Source organism: Salmo salar, chromosome ssa14, assembly GCF_905237065.1.
Source record: "Salmo salar chromosome ssa14, Ssal_v3.1, whole genome shotgun sequence".
In the NCBI taxonomy this organism is placed as follows: Eukaryota; Metazoa; Chordata; class Actinopteri; order Salmoniformes; family Salmonidae; genus Salmo; species Salmo salar.
The window spans coordinates 17,594,170-17,615,040 of NC_059455.1; the positions used below are offsets into that span (position 1 = coordinate 17,594,170).

The following is a 20,871-nucleotide window of genomic DNA, read 5'->3' on the forward strand; positions in this document are numbered from 1 at the left end:
CACACAGCTATGCAATCTCCATAGACAAACTGAAGCACTCAGTGACATTCAACATGGTATCATCATAGAATACCACCTTTTCAACAAGTCAGTTCATCAAATTTCATACAATGCCATTCTAGACCAGGGGTGTCAAACTCAAATACCCAGTGGGCCAAAATGTAAAACCTGAACAAAGTCGCGGGCCAACATTGAACAAATGAACCTTTTAATATGGACCCAAACAAGTTTTGCTTTAACATTGAATATGGAACAAGCATCGCTTATTACCATACAATATATAATTTAATAGTGGAGACATGCAAAATCGAATTTCAAATGAAAAAACACATCAATGGCATTCATTTATTAAATAAATAAAATTTAAATAAAAATCGTATGCCTCTTTTCTATTTACAGCCTTCTGATTTAAATACCAAAAAACTTTTTCCACTGGCTAATAATTTTACAAATAAAATGATAATAAATCAATCAACCATTCAAGCCCATGCCTTGTAGCAAGAAAAAGTGCACAAAGAAAACGTTAATTATTGCACACTGATCTAATCTGATGTGCCCAAGCCAGATACCTGGCATCTCTTCTTGGATGCTAGTTCATCAATGTCTGGGCTCAGGCTCTGAGCTGAAGAAATCCTCAGTATCGAGCGATGGTGTTCATCAGTCAGACGTCTCCTGTGAGTTGTTTTGGTCATCTTCATCGAGGAGAAAAGTTGCTCGCATAGATAAGTGCTGCCGAACATGGAGAGCATCTGAGCAGCTTGGGTGCGGAGCTGAGGCATTGTGTCAGGGATGAACCGTGGAAACTGTGCGGCGCCCACAGCATCATACTTTGACTTCAGCGTGTCGTTGCACTGGAATTCAAGCAGCTCCATTTGGATGTTGGTTGGTGCATTTTCCACATCAACTGCGAAGGGATTACTAAGCAGTTCAAACCTACATTTCTGGACATCGAAGTCGGCAAATCGCCGGCTAAACTCAGCGGCGAGAACACTGAGTTTTTCAGCAAACTGTGCGCATGGGAACACGGCGGTAGAGATCTGCGCTTTTATGGTTTGGCAGCAGGGAAAATGGCAAGGGTTTCCTTGCAGCATCTGATTCTCCCACAGGCACAGTTTAGTTTTAAAGGCCCTCACTGGAGCGTACATGTCTGTGATGATGCGCCCCCGCCCCTGAAGCTGCAGGTTCAGCGCATCGAGATGGCTCGAGATGTCACAGAGAAAGGCCAGCTCACACAGAAACTTTTGCTCCTGGAGCTCTGCTGTATCCTTCCCTTTGGTTTCCAGGAATTGACATATTTCCTCACGCAGCTCGAAACATCTGTTCAGTACTTTTCCTCTGCTTAGCCATCTCACCTCTGTGTGATACGGCACGTCTGCGTATTCCGAACCACACTCCTCTAGAAAATTTTTAAACTGGCGGTGATTCAGACTTTTGGCTCTTATAAAGTTAACTACCTGTGTTACTGTGGTCATAACATGTTCCATCTTTAGGGCTTTGGCACACAGTGATTCCTGATGTATGATGCAGTGGTAAACAGTTAGCTCACCTGCACAGTTCTCTTCCTGCATCTTCTCCCGAACCATGCCCACCAGTCCACTCTTTTTACCGCACATCGCTGGCGCACCATCTGTCGTTAATCCAACGAGTTTATCCCACGGCAGCTTTATTTCAGTTACACATTTGGAAACCTCCTCAAAGATTTCCTTTCCTGTGGTTGTGCCATGCATTGATTTGAATCCCAAAAGCTCCTCTGTAACACACAGATTTGAGTCCACTCCACGGATGAAGACTGACAGCTGAGCAGTATCAGATGCGTCGCAGCTCTCATCCACAGCGAGGGAGAACGCAACAAAATCTTTTCCCTTTTCCATCAGCTGGTCATACAGATTGGTGGCAAGATCACATGTGCGATCAGCTACTGTGTTCCTGCTCAGGCTCACGTTTGAAAATGCTTGCTTTTTCTCTGGACATACGAGGTCACAAACTTTCATCATGCACTTTTTCACGAACTCTCCATCATTAAAGGGCCGGGCTGATTTTGCGATCTCTGCTGCCACTATATAACTAGCCTTTACAGCAGCCTCACTTTGTGATGTGGCTTTTTTGAACATATTCTGTTGTGAAACCAAACTTCTTTTCATCTCCTCTACTTTCTGGCTCCTTTGAGTCATGTCCAGGTCCTTGTATTTGTCATGGTGTTTCGTTTCATAGTGTCGTCTAATGTTGTACTCCTTACTTACAGCCACGTTGACTCCACAAACAAGACAAACAGGTTTGTCTTTTACATATGTAAACATATATTCTGCCTCCCACTTGTCCAGAAAGCTCCTGTTTTCTGCCTTTCTTTTCGCCATTTTTGGGAAGGGATAGCGCGCTGACAGTTGTAGCGTCTATGTTGCTATGACTACTGTCACAGAGGGGAGGGCGTTTCTGGGTCCTGTCCTGATTGGCACGCGAAAACAACAGCAGAGCATTATGGGATTCGTAGTATTAGCGGTGAATGCGCTGTATAATACCGGCGGGCCAGCTCTAGTAGTAATTTGGTATTGTCTCGCGGGCCAAATATAATTACCCCGAGGGCCAAATTTGGCCCGCGGGCCAGAGTTTGACACCCATGTTCTAGACCATTCTGTGATTCCAACTCTGTGGCAACAGTTTAGGGGAGGCCCTTTCCTGTTTCAGTATGACAATGCCCCTGTGCACAATGTGTGGTCCATACAGAAATGGTTTGTCGAGATCGGTGTGGAAGAACTTGACTGGTATGCACAGAGCCCTGACCTCAACCTTATTGAACACCTTTAGGATGAATTGGAACGCCGACTGCGAGCCAGGCCTAATCACCCAACATCAGTGTCCGACCTCACTAATGCTCTTGTGGCTGAATGGAACCCACAGCAATGTTCCAACATCTAGTGGAAAACCTTCCCAGAAGAGGGAAGGCTGTTATAGCAGCAAAGGGGGAACCAACTCCATATTCATGCCCATGATTTTATTCATGCCCATGATGTTCGATGAGCAGGTGTCCACATGCTTTTGGTCATGTAGTGTACCTGCATTAATATAACACTGTTAAATGACCATTTCACAGACCCAGTAACGATGAGCATCACATGACAAATCATTCCATATCAACTTAGGAGAGTGCTCAGCACAATGCTCCTCCCTATTCAGCATACCACCCTGCATCGCACTGCTGGCTTGCTTTTGATGGTTAACAGGGTGGGTCCTGTGCAGTCCCTGGATGGGAGACCAGATGCTGCTGGAAGTAGAGTTGGAGGGCCAGTAGGAGGCACTCTTTCCTCTGGTCTAAAGAAATAGCCCAGTGCAGTGATTGGGGACATTTTCCTGTGTAGGATGCCGTCTTTCAGATGGGATGTTAAACAGGTGTCCTAACTTTCTGTAGTCACTGAAGATCCCATGGCACATATCGCAAGACTAGGGGTGTTATGCCGCGTTCAAAACAACTGGAAACTGGGAACTGGGAACTCGGAAATCTCCGACTTCCGATTTCAGTGTGTTCACGACAGCTGGGAATTCTGAATAAAACAAGCTCCGACTAGGAAAACTAATTTGAACAGTCGTCCAAACTCGGAATTCCAACTCCGGAACTTGGGCCTCTTTCTAGAGCTCCAACTTTACATCCTGAAGATCACTGACGTCATAATTTGACCTCGTATTTTTCCAAGTTCCCATTTGTCTTGAAAGCGCCATTAACCCCGGTGTGCTGGCTAAATTCCTAATCTGACCCTCATACCATTATGGCTAACTAATCATCCCCAGCTTCCAATTTGTCTCATTCATCCCCCCTCCTCTCCCCTGTAACTATTCCCCAGCTCATTGCTGTAAATTAAAATGTGTTCTCAGTCAACTTACCTGGTAAAATCAGGGTAAAATCAATAAAAAATAACAATTCACGTTTTCCCATCCAATAGGCTGTGATCAGTGGGGTACTGTCCACCCATTTCCAGATCCCCCCTATGTCTTTGTCCGTCAGGCCAATCCAGACCTCCTTGTTGGGCCCAGTGAGAAATCTCTGCTCTTCTTTGCTGTTTATGATCACCAGGTCTGCTCCTCTCTCAATGCAGTCCTGTCTGCTCTCATCCTATAATTTGTCTTCAGAGGAGAGGTAATACCAACCAGTTTGTTTTAGATCAGACAAGATCTTCTGAAGCCAGACTCTCTCCCTCTATAACTGTTTTCTCGCTGTTGTCAGTTTGTTGTAGCTGGTCTGTGTCTGGTCTTTCTTCTTCTCCCAGTGTTCTACAACTCTTCTCTTTCTTTAGTCTGGTTGCTGTTTCTTGTGATAGAAACCCAGTTCTACGATCAGAGCCAGTAGGAGAACAAACAGCAACCCCAGACAAACTGCAGCAGCTCTGGGGGGTCTCCTACTTGAGTTATCTGAACTTAAGGGGTTAGCTCCTGGTCTGCCCTTAGAAGTGGCATCCTGATCGGTTTTGTCGCTCGAGTCCTGAGAGACGATGGCATTTTCATATATATATTCACATTTTTGCTCGCCCCTTTGTTACATAACTGGTCTATATTGGCATACTTATCCGCTGACATATCCATGTTCTACCACGGTCTCAACTACTATTACCAGATGATCTGCTAGAGAATCTGTTCAAATATGAAAGCTGTGTTGTGTGTAAGGAACATTTTATAGGTGTCTTACCACCAATAGGCGTGCCATATTAGGCAAACAATACAAAACCTTGTATGTGAATGGTTACTATGTAGGTGTGAATATAAGATTTCACAAGAATGAGGATGTGGCTGTGTTTGGGGTTTGGAGGTAGCAGATCTGGAATTGAATCTTCCTCTTTATGTTTATTTTAACAAAGAACCAGATTCCTTTATGTGTGTTTACATTGCCCCCCTCTATCCAATGTTAGTTTAGACATAACCACTGGTAGACAGGGAACTGTCATTTCAGGAAGTCAGTTTAGTCCGTTGAGTACTAGGCCTACTTGTTCTAATACTCTAGATGTAACATAGGGCTGCTACAACCCAAGGTGTGTTCATTTTTTATGACCAAAATCTTTAATGGCATTTTTCTTCATGCAACAAAGCAATTGAAGAGACAAATCAATCAATAATCAAGACAAATCAATCAGATAACAACAAATTAACAATACAAGCAAGCAACCTAAAAATACCAAACTAAAGTAGATCACATCACACTGGCAGGCAGAGTAAGATTCATTACATCCATCACGATAGCAATACACATAAACATAGGGGTATATAGGGTAACATTTCAAGGACCTCTGATGTGGCTATAGGTATTTCTTGCATTTTGCATAATATGTCTCCACATGCTTGCAAAGTTTTAAGTAAAAAGGCCTCCCAGGCTGTTAATGTCCTGAGGTGACAGTACCACATTGCTATATCTTTATCTGATGCTGTGTTAGATAGACATAGCCAGTGCTGGAAAACGTACCCATTTGTCATACTTGAGTAAAAGTACAGATGCCTTAATAGAAAATGACTCAAGTAAAAGTGAAAGTCACCCAGTAAAATTCTACTTCAGTAAAAGTCAAAAAGTATTTTGTTTTAAATATACTTAAGTATCAAAAGTAAATGTAATTGCCTAAATATACTTAAGTATCAAAAGTAGAAGTAAAATTATAAATCATTTCAAATTCCTTATATTAAGCAAACCGGACAGAACAATTTTCTTGTTTTTTAAATTTACTTATAGCCAGGGGCACACTCCAACACTCAGATATAATTTACAAACAAAGCATTTGTGTTTAGTGAGTCCGTCAGATCAGATGCAGTAGGGATGACTAGGGAGTTTCTCTTTAAGTGCGTGATTTAGACAATTTTCCTGTCCTGCTAAGCATTCGAAATGTTACAAGTACTTTTGGGTGTCAAGGAAATTGTATGGAGTAAAAGTACATTATTTTGTTTTGGAATGTAGTGGAGTAAAACTAAAAGTTGTCAAAAATATAAATAGTAAAGTAAAGTACAGATACCTCAAAAAACTAGTTGTTACTTTCAAGTATTTTTGCTTAAGTACTTTGCACCACTGGACACATCCACTGGTAGACAGGGAACTGTCTGTTCAGGGAGTCAGTTGAGTTAAGTGCCAACATGTCCGCCTAACCACCAGTTTGGGAACACAAATAGGAAGGAACAGTCTTTACATTTCAGAGTCATTTCTTTGAAGCTTCTTATCAAATTTCAAAATCATTTCCTTGCTCATATCAAAACTTCATGATAGAAGTTCAGGGAGCACATCTGGTACATACACATGCAATAAATTACAAGACTGTTAAAACCTGTTTGGGATAGGGGTTCCACTAGTGGAACGTTTCGAAAATAAAAAATAAATTATTACTAATATTTAACTTTCATATGGTTTGTCCTCGGGGTTTCGCCTGCCAAATAAGTTCTGTTATACTCACAGACATAATTGTAACAGTTTTAGAAACTTTAGAGTGTTGTCTATCCAAATCTACCAATATATGCATATCCTAGCTTCTGGGCCTGAGTAGCAGGCATTTTACTTTGGGCACAATTTTCATCCGGACGTGAAAATACCGCCCCCTATCCCAAACAGGTTTTAAACAATCTCACAGACCCAATTGTAATGATTTGCACATGAAATATCATTCCATATCCACCAAGTAACAATCTCAGCACAATCCTCCTCCCCATATTTTGGATCCCCACCACCATTATCAGGTTGTTTTCCCGTCCAATAGGCTGTGATCAGTGCGGTACCGTCCACCCATTTCCAGGTTCCCTCTCTGTCTTTGTCAGTCAGGCCAATCCAGACCTCCTTGTTAAGATTAGTGAGAAATGTCTGCTCGTCTTTGCTGTTTATGATCACCAGGTCTGCTCCTCTCTCAATGCAGTCCTGTCTGCTCTCATCCCAGGATTTTACCTCAGACGAGATGTAATACCAAGTTGACTGAAACAGCGTCCAGCCTTTAGGCCCAGCTTGTTTTAGGTCAGAAAAGCTCTTCTGAAGCCTGTCTCTCTCCGTCTTCAACTGGTCACTTTCCTTAGCCAGGTTATTGAAGCTGGTCTGTAGCTTGTCAATCTCCTTCTTCATGGTGTTGTAGCTGGTCTGTAGCTGGTCTGTCTCATTAGTCATGGTGTTGAAGCTGATCTGTAACTGGTCTTTTTTCTTAGACAGGTTGATGTTGCTGACTTTACAATCCTCAAACCCACTGGTGATATTCTTGTGGTAGAATCCCAGACCTACAATCCCAGCCAGTAGGAGAATGCACAGCATCCACAGACAAACTGCAGCAGCTCTTGAGGGTCTCCTACCTGAGTTATCGTAACTTAAGGGGGTAGCAACTGGTCTGCCCTTAGAGGTGGCATCCTTCTTGGTCTCTTCTCTTGAGTCCTGAGAGGCGATGGCATCTTTATAGATATTCTCATTTTTGCTCGCCTCTTTGTTACCTAACTGGTCCATATTGGCATACTTATCCGCTGACATCTCCATGTTCTACCACGGTCTCAACTACTATTACCAGACGATCGGCTACAGAATATGTTCTAGTATGAAGTTGCGTACTGAACATTTTATAGATGTCTTACCACCAATGGGCAGACAATAAAAAAAACTTGAATGTGATTGGCTACTAAATAGGTGTGAATGTAAGACTTCACAAGAATGAGGATGTGGCTATGTTTGGGATCTGCAAATTAATCTTCTTTATGCTGATTTTAACAAAGAAGCAGATTCCTAAATGTGCTATCGCTGTATCTCTCTGTCTGGAGCTGTAACCACTGCTAGACAGGGAACTTCCATGTCAGGTAATCAGTTGAGTCCAAATTAAATGTCCATACCCCTGCCACCTGTTTGTGAACGAATATAAAATGGTTTGGTTTGGTTTTCAAAATGAATTGGTTCTGCAATAACCAGATTCCTTTATGTGTGTTACCATTGTCTCCCACCATCTGTTGCTATTTTAGACATAACCACTGGTAGACAGGAAACTGTCATTTCAGGAAGTCAGCTGTTTGTTGAGTACTAGGCCTACCTGTTGTAATAATCTAGATGTGACATTGGCTGCTACAACCCGAGGGGTGTTCATTTTTCATGTTTCATTATGCAACAAAGACAACAATCAATAATCAAGATAAATCAATCAGATAACAACAAATTAACAATACAAGCAAGCAACCTAAAAAATAGAAACAAACTAAATAACAAAGCCAGTTTTGTTAGATCACATCACACTGGCAGGCAGAGTAAGATCCATTATATCATGATAACAAGACACATGGACCAAGCGGCCAATACCTCCGGGGATACCCACGAATCAGACCAAACACACCAGGGGTTTGGGAAGTCAATGGGAGGGAGAAATTCTTCCTTAGTTGTTAATTTTCTCGACATCTAAATGCACAACTTAAATTGGAGCCTGTGTTGTAAGTAGCTGAACATGTCATGACTACAACTTTGTGGAAGTGACAAACACATTTTCATTATCGTCAAAAACGCTATATATTTTTATATCAAAGAGTGCCTTGATTTGATTGCTTGCACGTGCACATTTCAGCGCGACACAACCGTTAGACCTAATAATACGTTTATGCACATGAGCTTAGCTAGGTAATGTCACCATGACATCTTCTACAATTGCGTTCAGGGATTTCTATTGGAGAAGCAGTTCCTCTTAGTATACACTCTTTGGTTATAGGCTTTGGGTTTCTCAGGCAAGGTCATTAAACAGCTGTGGATCTCCTGAAAGTTTGGATGTGTAATACTTGTATGTGTGTGAGTTAACAAAAGGTCCCTAATGACATCTCTCTTTTCTAAAATAGCTAAGGGAGTTGTTGCTCAGTGCCCTGTCTCTTTCACCTTTCATGGCATTGTAGCCGTTCTTTATCTGGTCCTTCTCTGTCAACAGTTTGTTGTTGCTGGTCTGTAGCTCATTTTTCTATTTAGCCAGGTTGTTGAAACTGACCTGTACCTCGTCTATTTCTTTATACAGTTTTCTATTATTGGTAAGTAGGTATTTTCCCTCTCTGTAGCTGCTCTCTCTCTTCAGCCAGGTTTCTGTTGCTTGTCTTTAGTCTCTTTCATGTTTCATGGGGCTATAGCTGTTCTGTAATTGTGACCGACCGGTTCAATTCGGGTCTATGTACTGTAGCAAAATTGGAAATTTTGTTTTTTACATTGGATAAAAGTAGAGACTCGAAAATTGTATAGCATACACTGCTGTTGAGGAACAATGGGAAAGTCATTCTGCTTTGAAAGTTCATGTCGCCATCATTACCTGTCACCATCGTTACGCACACCTGTGCGTCATTAGACTCACCTGGACTCCATCACTTCGCAGATTATCTTCCCTATATATGTCACTCCCTTTGGTTCCTTCCCCAGGCGTCATTGTTTCTGTTTCAGTTTCGTGTCAGTGCGTTGTTCGTGTTTCTTGTTTTGTATTATGTTTTCATTTATTTATTAAATGATTCACTCCCTGAACTTGCTTCCCGACTCCCAGCGCACACGTTACAGAATGACGCCTCACCAAAGGGAAGCATCAGGGAGTTTTTTCTTGTTTTTGTGTTGGAGGTGTTGTCAGGTCTGGGTGTCAGAACCGGAGCTACTCAGCTAGTTCGTCAGATTCCCATGCCTCGGCGGGTTCAACAGGTTCCCCTGCCTTAGCTGGCTCGACGGGTTTCCATATCTCAGCGGGATCGATAGGCTCCCTTGCCTCAGCTGGGTGAACAGGTTCCCGTGCCTCGACCAAGGTAACCGGGGAGGTCTCAGCCGGCTCATCAGGCTCTCACGTCTCTCACGCCTCTCATGCCTCAGCCAGTTCGTCAGGTTCCCACGCATAAGCAGGGGAATCCGGTCTGCTCCTGAACCCCGGGATCATCCCTTTGGTTGTTGTCCTGCGGCTGGAGCCGAACGCACCGGGGAGGGGGTACCGTCACATATGCTCTCTCCGGCACTCTAGGTTGCCATGCTCCCACATCTCAGCCAGACTGACAGGTTTCCCGCGCCTCAGCAGAGGTTACCGGTCCGCTCCTGATCCCCGGGATCGTTATTTTGGTCGCTGTCCTGCGGCCGGAGCCGCGCGTTGGGGAGGGGGTACTGTCACGTGTGCTCCCACTCCGGCCTCTAGGTCACCAGGCTGCTCATTATGGCACGCACCTGTCACCATCGTTACGCGCACCTGTGCGTCATTAGACTCACCTGGACTCCATCACTTCCCTGATTACCTTCCCTATATATGTCACTCCCTTTGGTTCCTTCCCCAGGCGTCATTGTTTCAGTTTCGTGTTTGTGCGTTGTTCGTGTTTCTTGTTTTGTATTATGTTTTCATTTATTTATTAAATGATTCACTCCCTGAACTTGCTTCCCGACTCCCAGTGCACACATTACAGTTTATAAACTTGTAACCCCATTTTAGGGAAAATGGCCTTTGAATGTTTTGGTACACCTACTGGAGAGAGAGAGAGATCTTCTTTGTCTACATTCATTCAGAATCATTCACACCTTCTTAAGCCTTAGCCCCACCCATCTCCTTAAGGATTCACATGTGAGGCCATGTGCTAAACAGAGCGAGTAAGGTAGTGTAGTGTAGTAAACAACCAAAGATTTCAAGAATAAATGTGGTGAAAGTAGTAGCAAACATACACTTTATTTAGTCCTTGGCCTATATCCTAATCTGACTTTGGTGCGGGTCATGTTGTTCTTCATATTACCGTCTCTGGTAAACACACACTATATAAAATAAAATCTAAGTTTATTTGTCACATGCACAGTATACAGAAGGTGTAAACAGTACAGTGAAATGGATACTTGCATATTTGCATAGTAGCAATATCAAAAATAGAAAGTGTCCAGATAAATACTGTACACATAGTTAATAGTTATTAGATGATTCTTACCCAGACACACGTGTCTAAATTGATGGGTCATGTGAAATAAATACTATAACTACACCACAGCCACATCTAGCTAAGTGGATGGGTCACTATTGTCCAGACATGTTCATGAAATACAATAGATGACCGTAATCACCCTAGACCCACCTGGCTAACTTGATGGTCCATCTAATCATCTGGTAAAGTGGAGTCTTTTGTTTAGACATGTTGCTAGCTAGTTAGCTAAACAATTCACCTAATGGTGCTTCAAGACAAATGGGAACATGGAAAAATATGAGGTCCAATCATAACGTCAATGATCTTCAGGTCGGAAAGTCGGGGCTTTAGAAAGATAGCCCAGTTCACGAGTGGGAATTCTGAGTTGGATGACCGTTCAAAAGGATTTTTCCCAGTCTGTGCAACTTTTTTTCGGAGTACCCAGTTGTCTTGAATGCACTGAAGTCAGAAGTCGGGGATTTCCATATAACAATTTTATTTGTATTTACAGATGGCATACAAGTTTGTTATTAAGGCACGTGAAAGTTCACATGTTCCAGGAGGTATTTCAAAAAACACATTTCTATTAAAAAATGTTTAGGTTCAAATGATGTAGTGACATGCGGCATATGCCTAGTTTCCTGAAACGAGTCACAATTGGCTTCTCTCCTTTGCCAGGTTGTTATAACTGGTCTATAACTATTATCTCTCTTTTGTCAGGTTGTTGTTGGAAGCTTTATAATCTTCAAACTCACTGATGTCTTTGTTGTGGTAGAAACACAGACCTATGATCCCAGCCAGTAGGAGAACACACAGCAGCGCCAGACACACTGCAGCAGCTCTGAAGGGTCTCATCCCTGAGCTCTCAGAGCCCATGCTCCTGTCATCGATCTATATTTTTTTGGGAGTAATAAATAATTTGCCAGTAACCCTGCAAAAAGTAATTCATAAACCTTTTACCCATGCGCCTGTCATCAATGTCAATTTTTTTTTTGGAATAACAATTTTTGACAGTAACTCTCCAAAAGGTAATTCATAAACATTTTTAATTTCCATACGTACTAGGACGCTAAGTGTTTGTTTCTTGGGCTTCAGGAATGTGACCGAAAAGGTGACAAATATCAAATAAACTGATTGAAAGTATAAGGGAGTAAGATATCAGTGAACAAATGCCATGGTCAAGGCTACAATGGCGCCAGTGCAATTAGTGGATCTTACTCAGATGTTCAAAAGCGCATATTAGACAGAGATCCTAATTCTTCTTTGGTAGTTCTTTATGAGTTTTAGTTGAGAAAACGATCTCTCTGCAGAAGCAACAGTTCCAGGGATGGCAAAAACAGCAACATCAGGGAAACTGGGCAGAAGGGAGTTTCGCATCAAATACAGCAGTTCTGTAACATCTTTCATTGAGCCTCTCATTGTCCTCAATTGCTGGCCTCAACACGCATTAACTGTATAGGAAGCTCTGGGGAAAGGTTGTCTGGATACTGGACAGTGAACTTCGACCTTGCGGATGTGTTCCAGAGAAACTGCATTACTCAGTGGCTCTCTACCAGTGGCTCTTTAAGACATAACCACTGGTAGAAAGGGAACTGTCATTTTAGGAAGTCATTTGAGTCCAAATTAACTTTACATATCCCTGCCACAAGTTTGTTTTCAAAATTCAGAGTTAATTTATCTTCAGCTGCTTCGAATTTACTGATAGTTTCATTGTTTATATCTAAACTTCATGTTATTTTTCCATACCTTTTGCAAAGCCGGAAAAAGATAATATTAATACATACACTACCAGTAAAAAGTTGGGACACACCTACTCATTCAAGGGTTTTTCTTTATTTTTACAATTTTCTAAATTGTAGAATAATAGTGAAGATATCAAATCTATGAAATAACACATATGGAATTATGTACTAAACAAAAAAGTCTTCAACAAATCAAAATATATGTTATATTTGAGATTCTTCAATGTAGCCACCCTTTGCCTTGATGATAGCTTTGCACACTCTTGGCATTATCTCAACCAGCTTCACCTTGAATGCTTTTCCAACAGTCTTGAAGGAGTTCCCACATATGCTGGTTGGCTACTGTGAAGAATCTAAAATCTAAAGTATATTTTGATTTGTTTAACACTTTTTCGGTTACTACATGATTCCATATGTGTTATTTTATAGTTTTGATGTCTTCACTATTATTCTACAATGTAGAAAATATTAAAAATGTAAAAAAAATCTTGAATGAGCACGTGTGTCGAACATTTCGACGGGTACTGTATATGGTTTCAGAAATGTGTTTACATAAAGAGTTGAAGTGATACTAGCTGAGCGTCCCTCTCTTTTGGCATTGTAGTGTCAAAAACTCTTCATAGCTGTGTTTGTGACTTTTCAAGATACTGTGTGTTTCTAATCATCCCCCCTCTCTCTGGTCTCTACTTTGTTTGTCTCACAGTGGGAGGAGGTGAGCGGCTACGATGAGAACCTTAACACCATACGGACCTATCAGGTGTGCAACGTGTTTGAGCCCAGCCAAAACAACTGGCTCCTCACCACCTTCATCGACCGACGTGGCGCTCAGAGGATCTACGTGGAGATGCGCTTCACCGTGCGTGACTGCAGCTCCATCCCCAATGTCCCCGGCTCCTGCAAGGAGACCTTCAACCTTTACTACTACGAGACGGACTCGGTTATCGCCACCAAAGGAACCGCCTTCTGGATGGAAGCCCCCTACCTAAAGGTTGACACCATCGCGGCTGACGAGAGCTTCTCCCAGGTGGACTTCGGCGGACGGTTGATGAAGGTCAACACGGAGGTTCGGAGCTTTGGCCCGCTCTCGAAGAACGGGTTCTACCTGGCGTTTCAGGACTATGGTGCCTGCATGTCGCTGCTCTCGGTCAGAGTGTTTTATAAGAAGTGCCCCAGTGTGGTGCAGAACTTCGCCATCTTCCCAGAGACAATGACAGGGGCTGAGAGCACCTCGCTGGTAATTGCTAGAGGGATCTGCATCCCGAATTCAGAGGAGGTGGACGTGCCCATAAAGCTGTACTGCAATGGAGATGGCGAGTGGATGGTTCCTATCGGGAGCTGCACCTGCAAGGCCGGGTTCGAGACTGATAACGGGAACGTCTGCCGAGGTAAGGAGAAAAAACTGTCCATAACCATATAAATGTTGTATTTTTAGGTGTTAGTTTTACTGTTCATCACCATTCCAACAACCCAATGGAAAATCCCAGAACCGTGAAATAACCATATTTGGTTTGCTGTGGAATCAATTTCCCTGGATTTATTCTGAATGTGTAGCTGTTTCAACACAAACGGTGCACCGTTTGTGTTGAACCTCAGTCCCAGACATGAGAGTTGTAAATAATTCATTGTCTTTCATATTTTAACGCTCCAACATGACTGAAGACTTGCAGTCGATCTAATCACACAGGTTCTACGGGATTTGTTCTATTTTAGGTGCGGTAGGTGCATAAGAAGACATCATCTTTATCTTTATTGTAACAGCCCACTGCCGATTTCATAGCTCTCTTTCCTGACAATGCTTTGTTGAGCGTGCAGTATTGATTGTGTTTCATATATTTTGCAGAATGCGGTGCACCGTAGTTCTCCTTTGATTACATACATCTCAAGCATGATAGAGAGGCACATTATCATTGATTCCTAATCTGTTGAGATGGCGAGGTCTGCTGTACTACAGATGCTGAGTGATGTACGGTAGTGTATCATTCAATAATGTAAAACCGCATGTTTGATTTTCCAAACCCAATAACAGACATCCAGGCTACAGTTTGTAAGGCTTGGTAGATGAAGAAATGGGTCTGCCTTGCACAAAAAGTGATTTGTTGTGGTAGTGAGCTACTGTAGGGAATCTTATTTTTCAGATTTCTTTATTTTTCAAATATTTGGTGGTAAAAGTTACCTGACATAACCTCTGGCTTTGGCTCTCTCCCACACAATCTCGGTCTCTTTCAAATCAAATCAAATGAAAGTGTATTAGTCGCGTACACAGATTTGTAGGTGTTATAGCAGGTGCAGCACAATGCTTGTGTTACTAGCTCCAACACAACAGAAGAATGTCATGCAAATACAATACAAATACACAAATAACAAAACAAATCTAAAGAAGAAATCGAGAAATGACAGAACGATTCCAATCCAAAGTAGATAGGTATATTAAAGGGAGCATGGGCCAGAATCCAGAATATAAATACATGGTATGTATAGACCAGTGGCGGTCAGTGCCATTTAAGATGAGGGAGGATTATCTTTTTCATAAGCATGGCCTTATTTCTATTACAGCATGTTGGTAGACTGTCATTCATATTCCATTCACCCAATTCAATGTAACAGCGATAGGTTTAGGCTACTACATGATACAAACATTTTCCCTATACCCATCATGAGGTTGCTACAACCTAGCCTATGAATGAAAGTTTACAGCGTAGGTGCACACAGGTCGAGAGAAAAATGTGAGATGATAGACAGTGACACATGGACAGACAGTGATACATTCAATACCACCTTGCACACTCTTGCCTGCATCTAGCTTATCTAGGGTGTAATCATTAGTTCAACCGTTGCAAACGAGAGTTTCTATTGGACAAATTCAGGTATTTTTATCCCTGTTTCGTTTGCTTCTGTTTAAGAAACATTTTTCAACAGAATCGGTGGAATGAATACACCCCTGATCACGCATAAACACAGTTCACTTTCATAGAAGCCACATTGTATTCATTCTAGCCTCTATGCACTCTCCTCCTCTCACCTTTTCCTTTCGTTTGTGGACTTCAATGAACAACACATCAGCTGTATGTGACCAGGCAAAAAAAAACTCTCCAAGCCAAACCATGTCATAATTGCTACAGCCAGCCTACTGAAGTTGTCTTAATTACTGTGTAAGTCTATGGAAGGGGGTGAGAACCAAGAGCCTCCTAGGTTTTCTATTGAAGTCAACGTACCAAGAGGAGGACGGAAGCTAGCTGTTTGCCGGCTACACCATGGTGCTACCCTACAGAGTGCTGCTGAAGCTAATGTAGAACTTAATTGAAAAACAGTGTGTGTTCTAATCGAGTATTTGGTGACGTGAATATATTTAATATAGTTTTATGTAAAAAGGATAACTTTGTCGATGTTTTACAACTGAGGAGGATGGTTCACCCTTTCCTGCTCTAAGGAGCCTCCACTGGTATAGACAGTATATAATTTGTAAATGAAATCGAATGTCCAGTAGTAGGTGTATTAGGAAGTCTAGCTCTCTCTCTCTCTCTCACACACACTCACACACGCACGCACTCACACACACACACACACACACACACACACACACACACACACACACACACACACACACACACACACACACACACACACACACACACACACACACACACACACACACACGTCCAAGTCCAACAGGTCTGCTTCACCAACCACCACACCGCATCACAGACAAAGGGTATACACACAGACATTACAATAGGTCCACCAGGTATGTCTCACACAAACACACACACACACACACACACACACACACACACACACACACACACACACACACACACACACACACACACACACACACACACACACACACACACACACACACACACACACACACACACACACACACACACACACACACACACACACACACGTCCAACAGGTCTGCTTCACCAACCACCACACCGCATCAGACAAAGGGTATACACACAGACATTACAATAGGTCCACCAGGTATGTCTCACACAAACACACACACACACACACACACACACACACACACACACACACACACACACACACACACACACACACACACACACACACACACACACACACACACACACACACACACACACACACACACACACACACACACACACACACAAAGTATAAAATGTGTTCAAGGTCTCTGATGATAATATGGTGTGCTCAGCCCTCCCAGCACAGTGCCTTATTGGGTCCCTCTGGAGGTGTGAGGGAGAATGTGTGGAGCGGAGATAAGATTGATTGACGCCCATCTGCTACGATCAATACATAGATATGAGGGCAGTGTGTGTGTGTGTGGGCGTGCGCCTGCCTTTGTACTGTACATTGCTGTCTCCTGCTCTACACACACAGTCCTTGGCCAAGTCAAAGATTACTTTGATTTGCTTGAACTTGAACAACTGATACAGGATCAAATATGTCATAATTTCACTAATGGTGAAGGTTACAGTTCAGGAAAAGATAATCAGATCCTAGATCTGTGGTGAAAGGCAACTTCTACCTCCAGTGTTTTGATCCTATTTAAAATGTACCTAGATCAGATCCAACCCCAGGCAAGGTCCCTCTTATCAATACAGATGCTGTGATTATGAACTGTGCTGAGAAAGACTGTGTAGTCACACAGTTCTACTCTCTGAAAAGAACTCAGAAGAGCAGCTCTTCCTCCACACACAAAGTTACTCTGACAACATAGTGCTGAGTGGTGATGAAGCCTGTCAAAACAACTATTCAAAAGCAGGGTTCAGATCAACAGTGTGAATGAATACGGCTTTTAAACGTAAGAGTAGGGTGGATAACAATGCTTTGAATACACACACCGCAGACACACATCTCCCGCTATCTCTCTACCATCTCCCCGTTCCTTATATCTCCTTCCTCTTCCATATCTGTCCCTGTTTCTGCTATATCCTCTTCTTTCAAGACAGTTAAAAGAAAGGCCAAAGCACTTGAGCAGAACTAAGGATGCAGATAGAGACAGTGATGTCCAATGCCTCTCCATCAGTTTCTCTTAACAGTCAGAGATGAAATGGGTGAGAATAACAACACAAGCCATCTGTATTATGATTGTGCTATACACAGAGCAAATCCTATTGGCTTGGACAGATATACTGTACTGAATATATTCCCTTTACATTGCTACCTCTCTCTCTCTCTCTCTGTACCTTTCTCTCTCTCCCTCTCCATCTCTCCCTCTCTACTGTATTTTCCTCTAAGCCTGAGAGTAATTGGAGCATAGGTGCCCCGTTGTTTTTGGAGGAGGTATGGAGGTTGTTTGCAGGGGGTTTCGCACGCACGCATGCACACACACACACATACACACACACACACCTACCCCGGTAGGCAGGCATTACAAAGCCCCTTTAAACGAAAGAGGCGACGTGGGCTACCGCTAATTCTCACAATCCCCCTGACTTCCTTCTTCTAAGTGGCCTCAAAAAGTAGACTTCCTGCCGAGCTGTCTCTCAGAATCTCTCTCTATCTCTCGCTCTCTTTGCATGTCTCTCTCATACTCGCTCTGTCTTTGTATTTGTCTCTCTCTCTATCTCTCTCTCTATCCTTTTTTCCCTCTCTCTCTCTTTCTGTCTTTTTCTCTGCTCGCTATCTCTCTCTCTCTCTGATTTAAAAGCACAAACTGTGGGAGGTATGGAAAACAGGACCCAGGTGACTAGAGGAAGGACAATATAGGAGTGTTCATTATAGAAGGAGAGTAGACTTGGGCGGTATCAGATTGTCATACCCTCATACCGACCTTGTGCCATACCAGGATATTCGGAATTACCGGCACTGAACATGTAATATGAAGATTAGCAATGCTAACAAGTAGGTGAAATCCCATAGCTAACTAAATGCTAAGGGGCACATTGGAAACATTTTATACAGTCTCGGACCTAAAGTATTTGCAGGACAGATATCCCAGCTCATAAAGTTATACACGTAACTAAAATATGCTACTCACAGTTAGCTGCTCGCACAAAACAAATATTAGACAGCAAGGGATTCTCTGCTGTTACAGAGAGAGAGAGAGAGAGAGAGAGAGAGAGAGAGAGAGAGAGAGAGGCAAACAGTCTGTTGGTCATACTGATATCCATCTGGAGACAGATAGCGTGACTAAAACTATTCTTTGAACAAAGAGAGAGCAGAAGTGGTACACAGACACACAAACACACACAGATGCCATGACTGTAAAGTAGTCTAAGCACTCTGAATGCTCTCCAACTCCCCTAATAACCCAGTCTCTGATGTTTGAAATAAAGGGTTGCCCATCTCCAGTGTGAGTCTCTGTAATGACTCAAACGAGAGGCAATCCCTGCCTTTTATTTTCCACACAATCTACTTTCATGGATCTTGTAATCCGTTATTTAAACAGGGAAATGTGATCTTAAAGTGCTTGTAGAAGCCGAGCAGTTTGGGCAGCCAATCAATTAGAGGTCAGTGAAACAAGATGGCCTCCGAATGGAGCCTGATGTAATTGCCCATTAGAGATGACGAAAACGGAACAAAAAGAATATGAGAGCATGCAATTTCATGCTGAAATAATTCCCCTCATTGAGGGAAGCACTGAGAAGGTAGAGAGGGAAAGGAGGACTGGGAGGGAGAGGAGGACTGGGAGGGAGAGGTAGGGTGTATGCTGAATGCAGAATGGGCAATCATAGACGGAAGCTAGTCGATTGTGAAGGGTGTGTTTTGTGGGAAGTGGAGTGGATTATTTCAGTTTGTGTGCATTAGAGCTGGGCGATACATTTACATTATGGCTGTCCTCGACTAAAAAAAAATCTTGAAACACTGAAATTTGTCTGTTCTTTCGACCAATCGATTGCTCAAACGTGTATTTTTCCATATATAGACACCCTATGTGTTTTAATAAAATCAACTATTTTTAACCTTTACATCACCAGAGGAACAGAGAAGGAGTAGGATAAGGGTACGGCTAAAGGCTATAAGAACTGGTCGTCTAGTGCGTTGGGGCCAGAGAATAAAAGGAGCAGATTTCTGAGCGTGGTAGAATAGATTCAAGGCATAATGTACAGACAAGGGTATGGTAGGATGTGAGTACAGTGGACGTAAACCTATGCGTTGCGTGACGATGAGAAGGGTTTAGTCTCTGGAGGCATCAATTAATCTAGGTGAGGTCTCAGCATGTGTGTGGGTGGGTCGAAAGAGCTATCTAAGGCATTTTGAGTGGGACTGAGGGCTCTACAGTGAAATAAAACAATAAAAACTAGCCAAGACAGCAGTAGACAAGGCATATTGACATTAGAGAGAGTCATAAAGCAATCACAGGTGTTGATCAGGAGAGCTAATACAACAACGGGCAAATGGCGATGAATGGGCAGCTAGGTACATACAGGACCTGAGGTCGAAGCTGGGGCCGATAGGGAAACAAAGTGAGGTACCGTGTTGTTGAAACAGTCCAGGGGGCATCAGCTGTGTAGCCGAGTGATCATAGGGTCAAAAGAGCAACAATAGGTGAGTCAGGATGCTGTTCGGTAGTCACTACTAGCTGGGCAAGCAGGGGACACTAGCTGGGTGAGCAGGGGACATAGCGTTCAGAAAAGCTTGTGGGCCGGGGCTAGTAGATGGTTCTGCGGCGACATCGTAACAGAATAGCCTGTTGAGACCACATCGGCAATCACGTCGGCAGTCCAGTCATGATGGATTGGCGGGGCTCCGTGTCAACAATAAAGGGTCCAGGCCAATTGGCAGAGGAGGTATTGTAGCCCTAGAATTAGCTGGTACTTGGGCCTAGCCCAAATAGGTGGTGGGGGGGGGGGAGAGGTGAGGGCCGCTAGCCGTTGCTAACAAAGACTAGTAGCTCGTTAGCTGGCTAGCTCCTGATGGAAGTTCCAGTTATAAGGAATAAAAATAGCAGATCAGTACCATACTGGGTGAGGCGGGTTGCAGGAAAATACAGTTGAAGTCGAAAGTTTACATACACTTAGGTTGGAGTCATTCAAATTTGTTTTTCAACCACTACACAAATTTCTTGTAAACAACCTATAGTTTTGCCAAGTCGGTTAGGACATCTACTTTGTGCATGACACAAGTAATTTTTCCAACAATTGTTTACAGACAGATTATTTCACTTATAATTCACTGTATCACAATTCCAGTGGGTCAGAAGTTTATATACATTAAGTTGACTGTGCCTTTAAACAGCTTGGAAAATTCCAGAGGCTAATTGACATCATTTGAGTCAATTGGATGTGCACCTGTGGATGTATTTGAAGGCCTACCTTCAAAGTCAGTGCCTCTTCACTTGACATCATGG

At 42.8% G+C, this 20,871-nt stretch overlaps 2 protein-coding genes across 3 annotated transcripts in view; one reads left to right on the plus strand and one right to left on the minus strand.

Moving 5' to 3' along the window:
- The window catches only part of LOC106568848 (ephrin type-B receptor 1), a 300,730-nt gene that overhangs the window by 125,243 nt on the left and 154,616 nt on the right, over positions 1 to 20,871 (plus strand). For both annotated transcript variants that reach the window (XM_045694009.1, XM_045694010.1), the window contains exon 3: positions 13,285 to 13,966. In XM_045694009.1, the coding sequence (XP_045549965.1) occupies positions 13,285 to 13,966 (682 nt within the window). The remainder of the gene's footprint in view (positions 1 to 13,284; positions 13,967 to 20,871) is intronic.
- LOC106568851 (C-type lectin domain family 10 member A) lies at positions 5,004 to 7,970 on the minus strand. Its single transcript, XM_045694011.1, has one exon. It carries the CDS (start codon positions 7,460 to 7,462, stop codon positions 6,569 to 6,571), a length of 894 nt encoding a protein of 297 aa, XP_045549967.1. The 5' UTR covers positions 7,463 to 7,970; the 3' UTR covers positions 5,004 to 6,568.

What these genes read in the sequence shown, in the direction of transcription:
- LOC106568851 (XM_045694011.1), bottom strand. Translation starts at nt 7,462, where the DNA reads ATGGAGATGTCAGCGGATAAGTATGCCAATATGGACCAGTTAGGTAAC.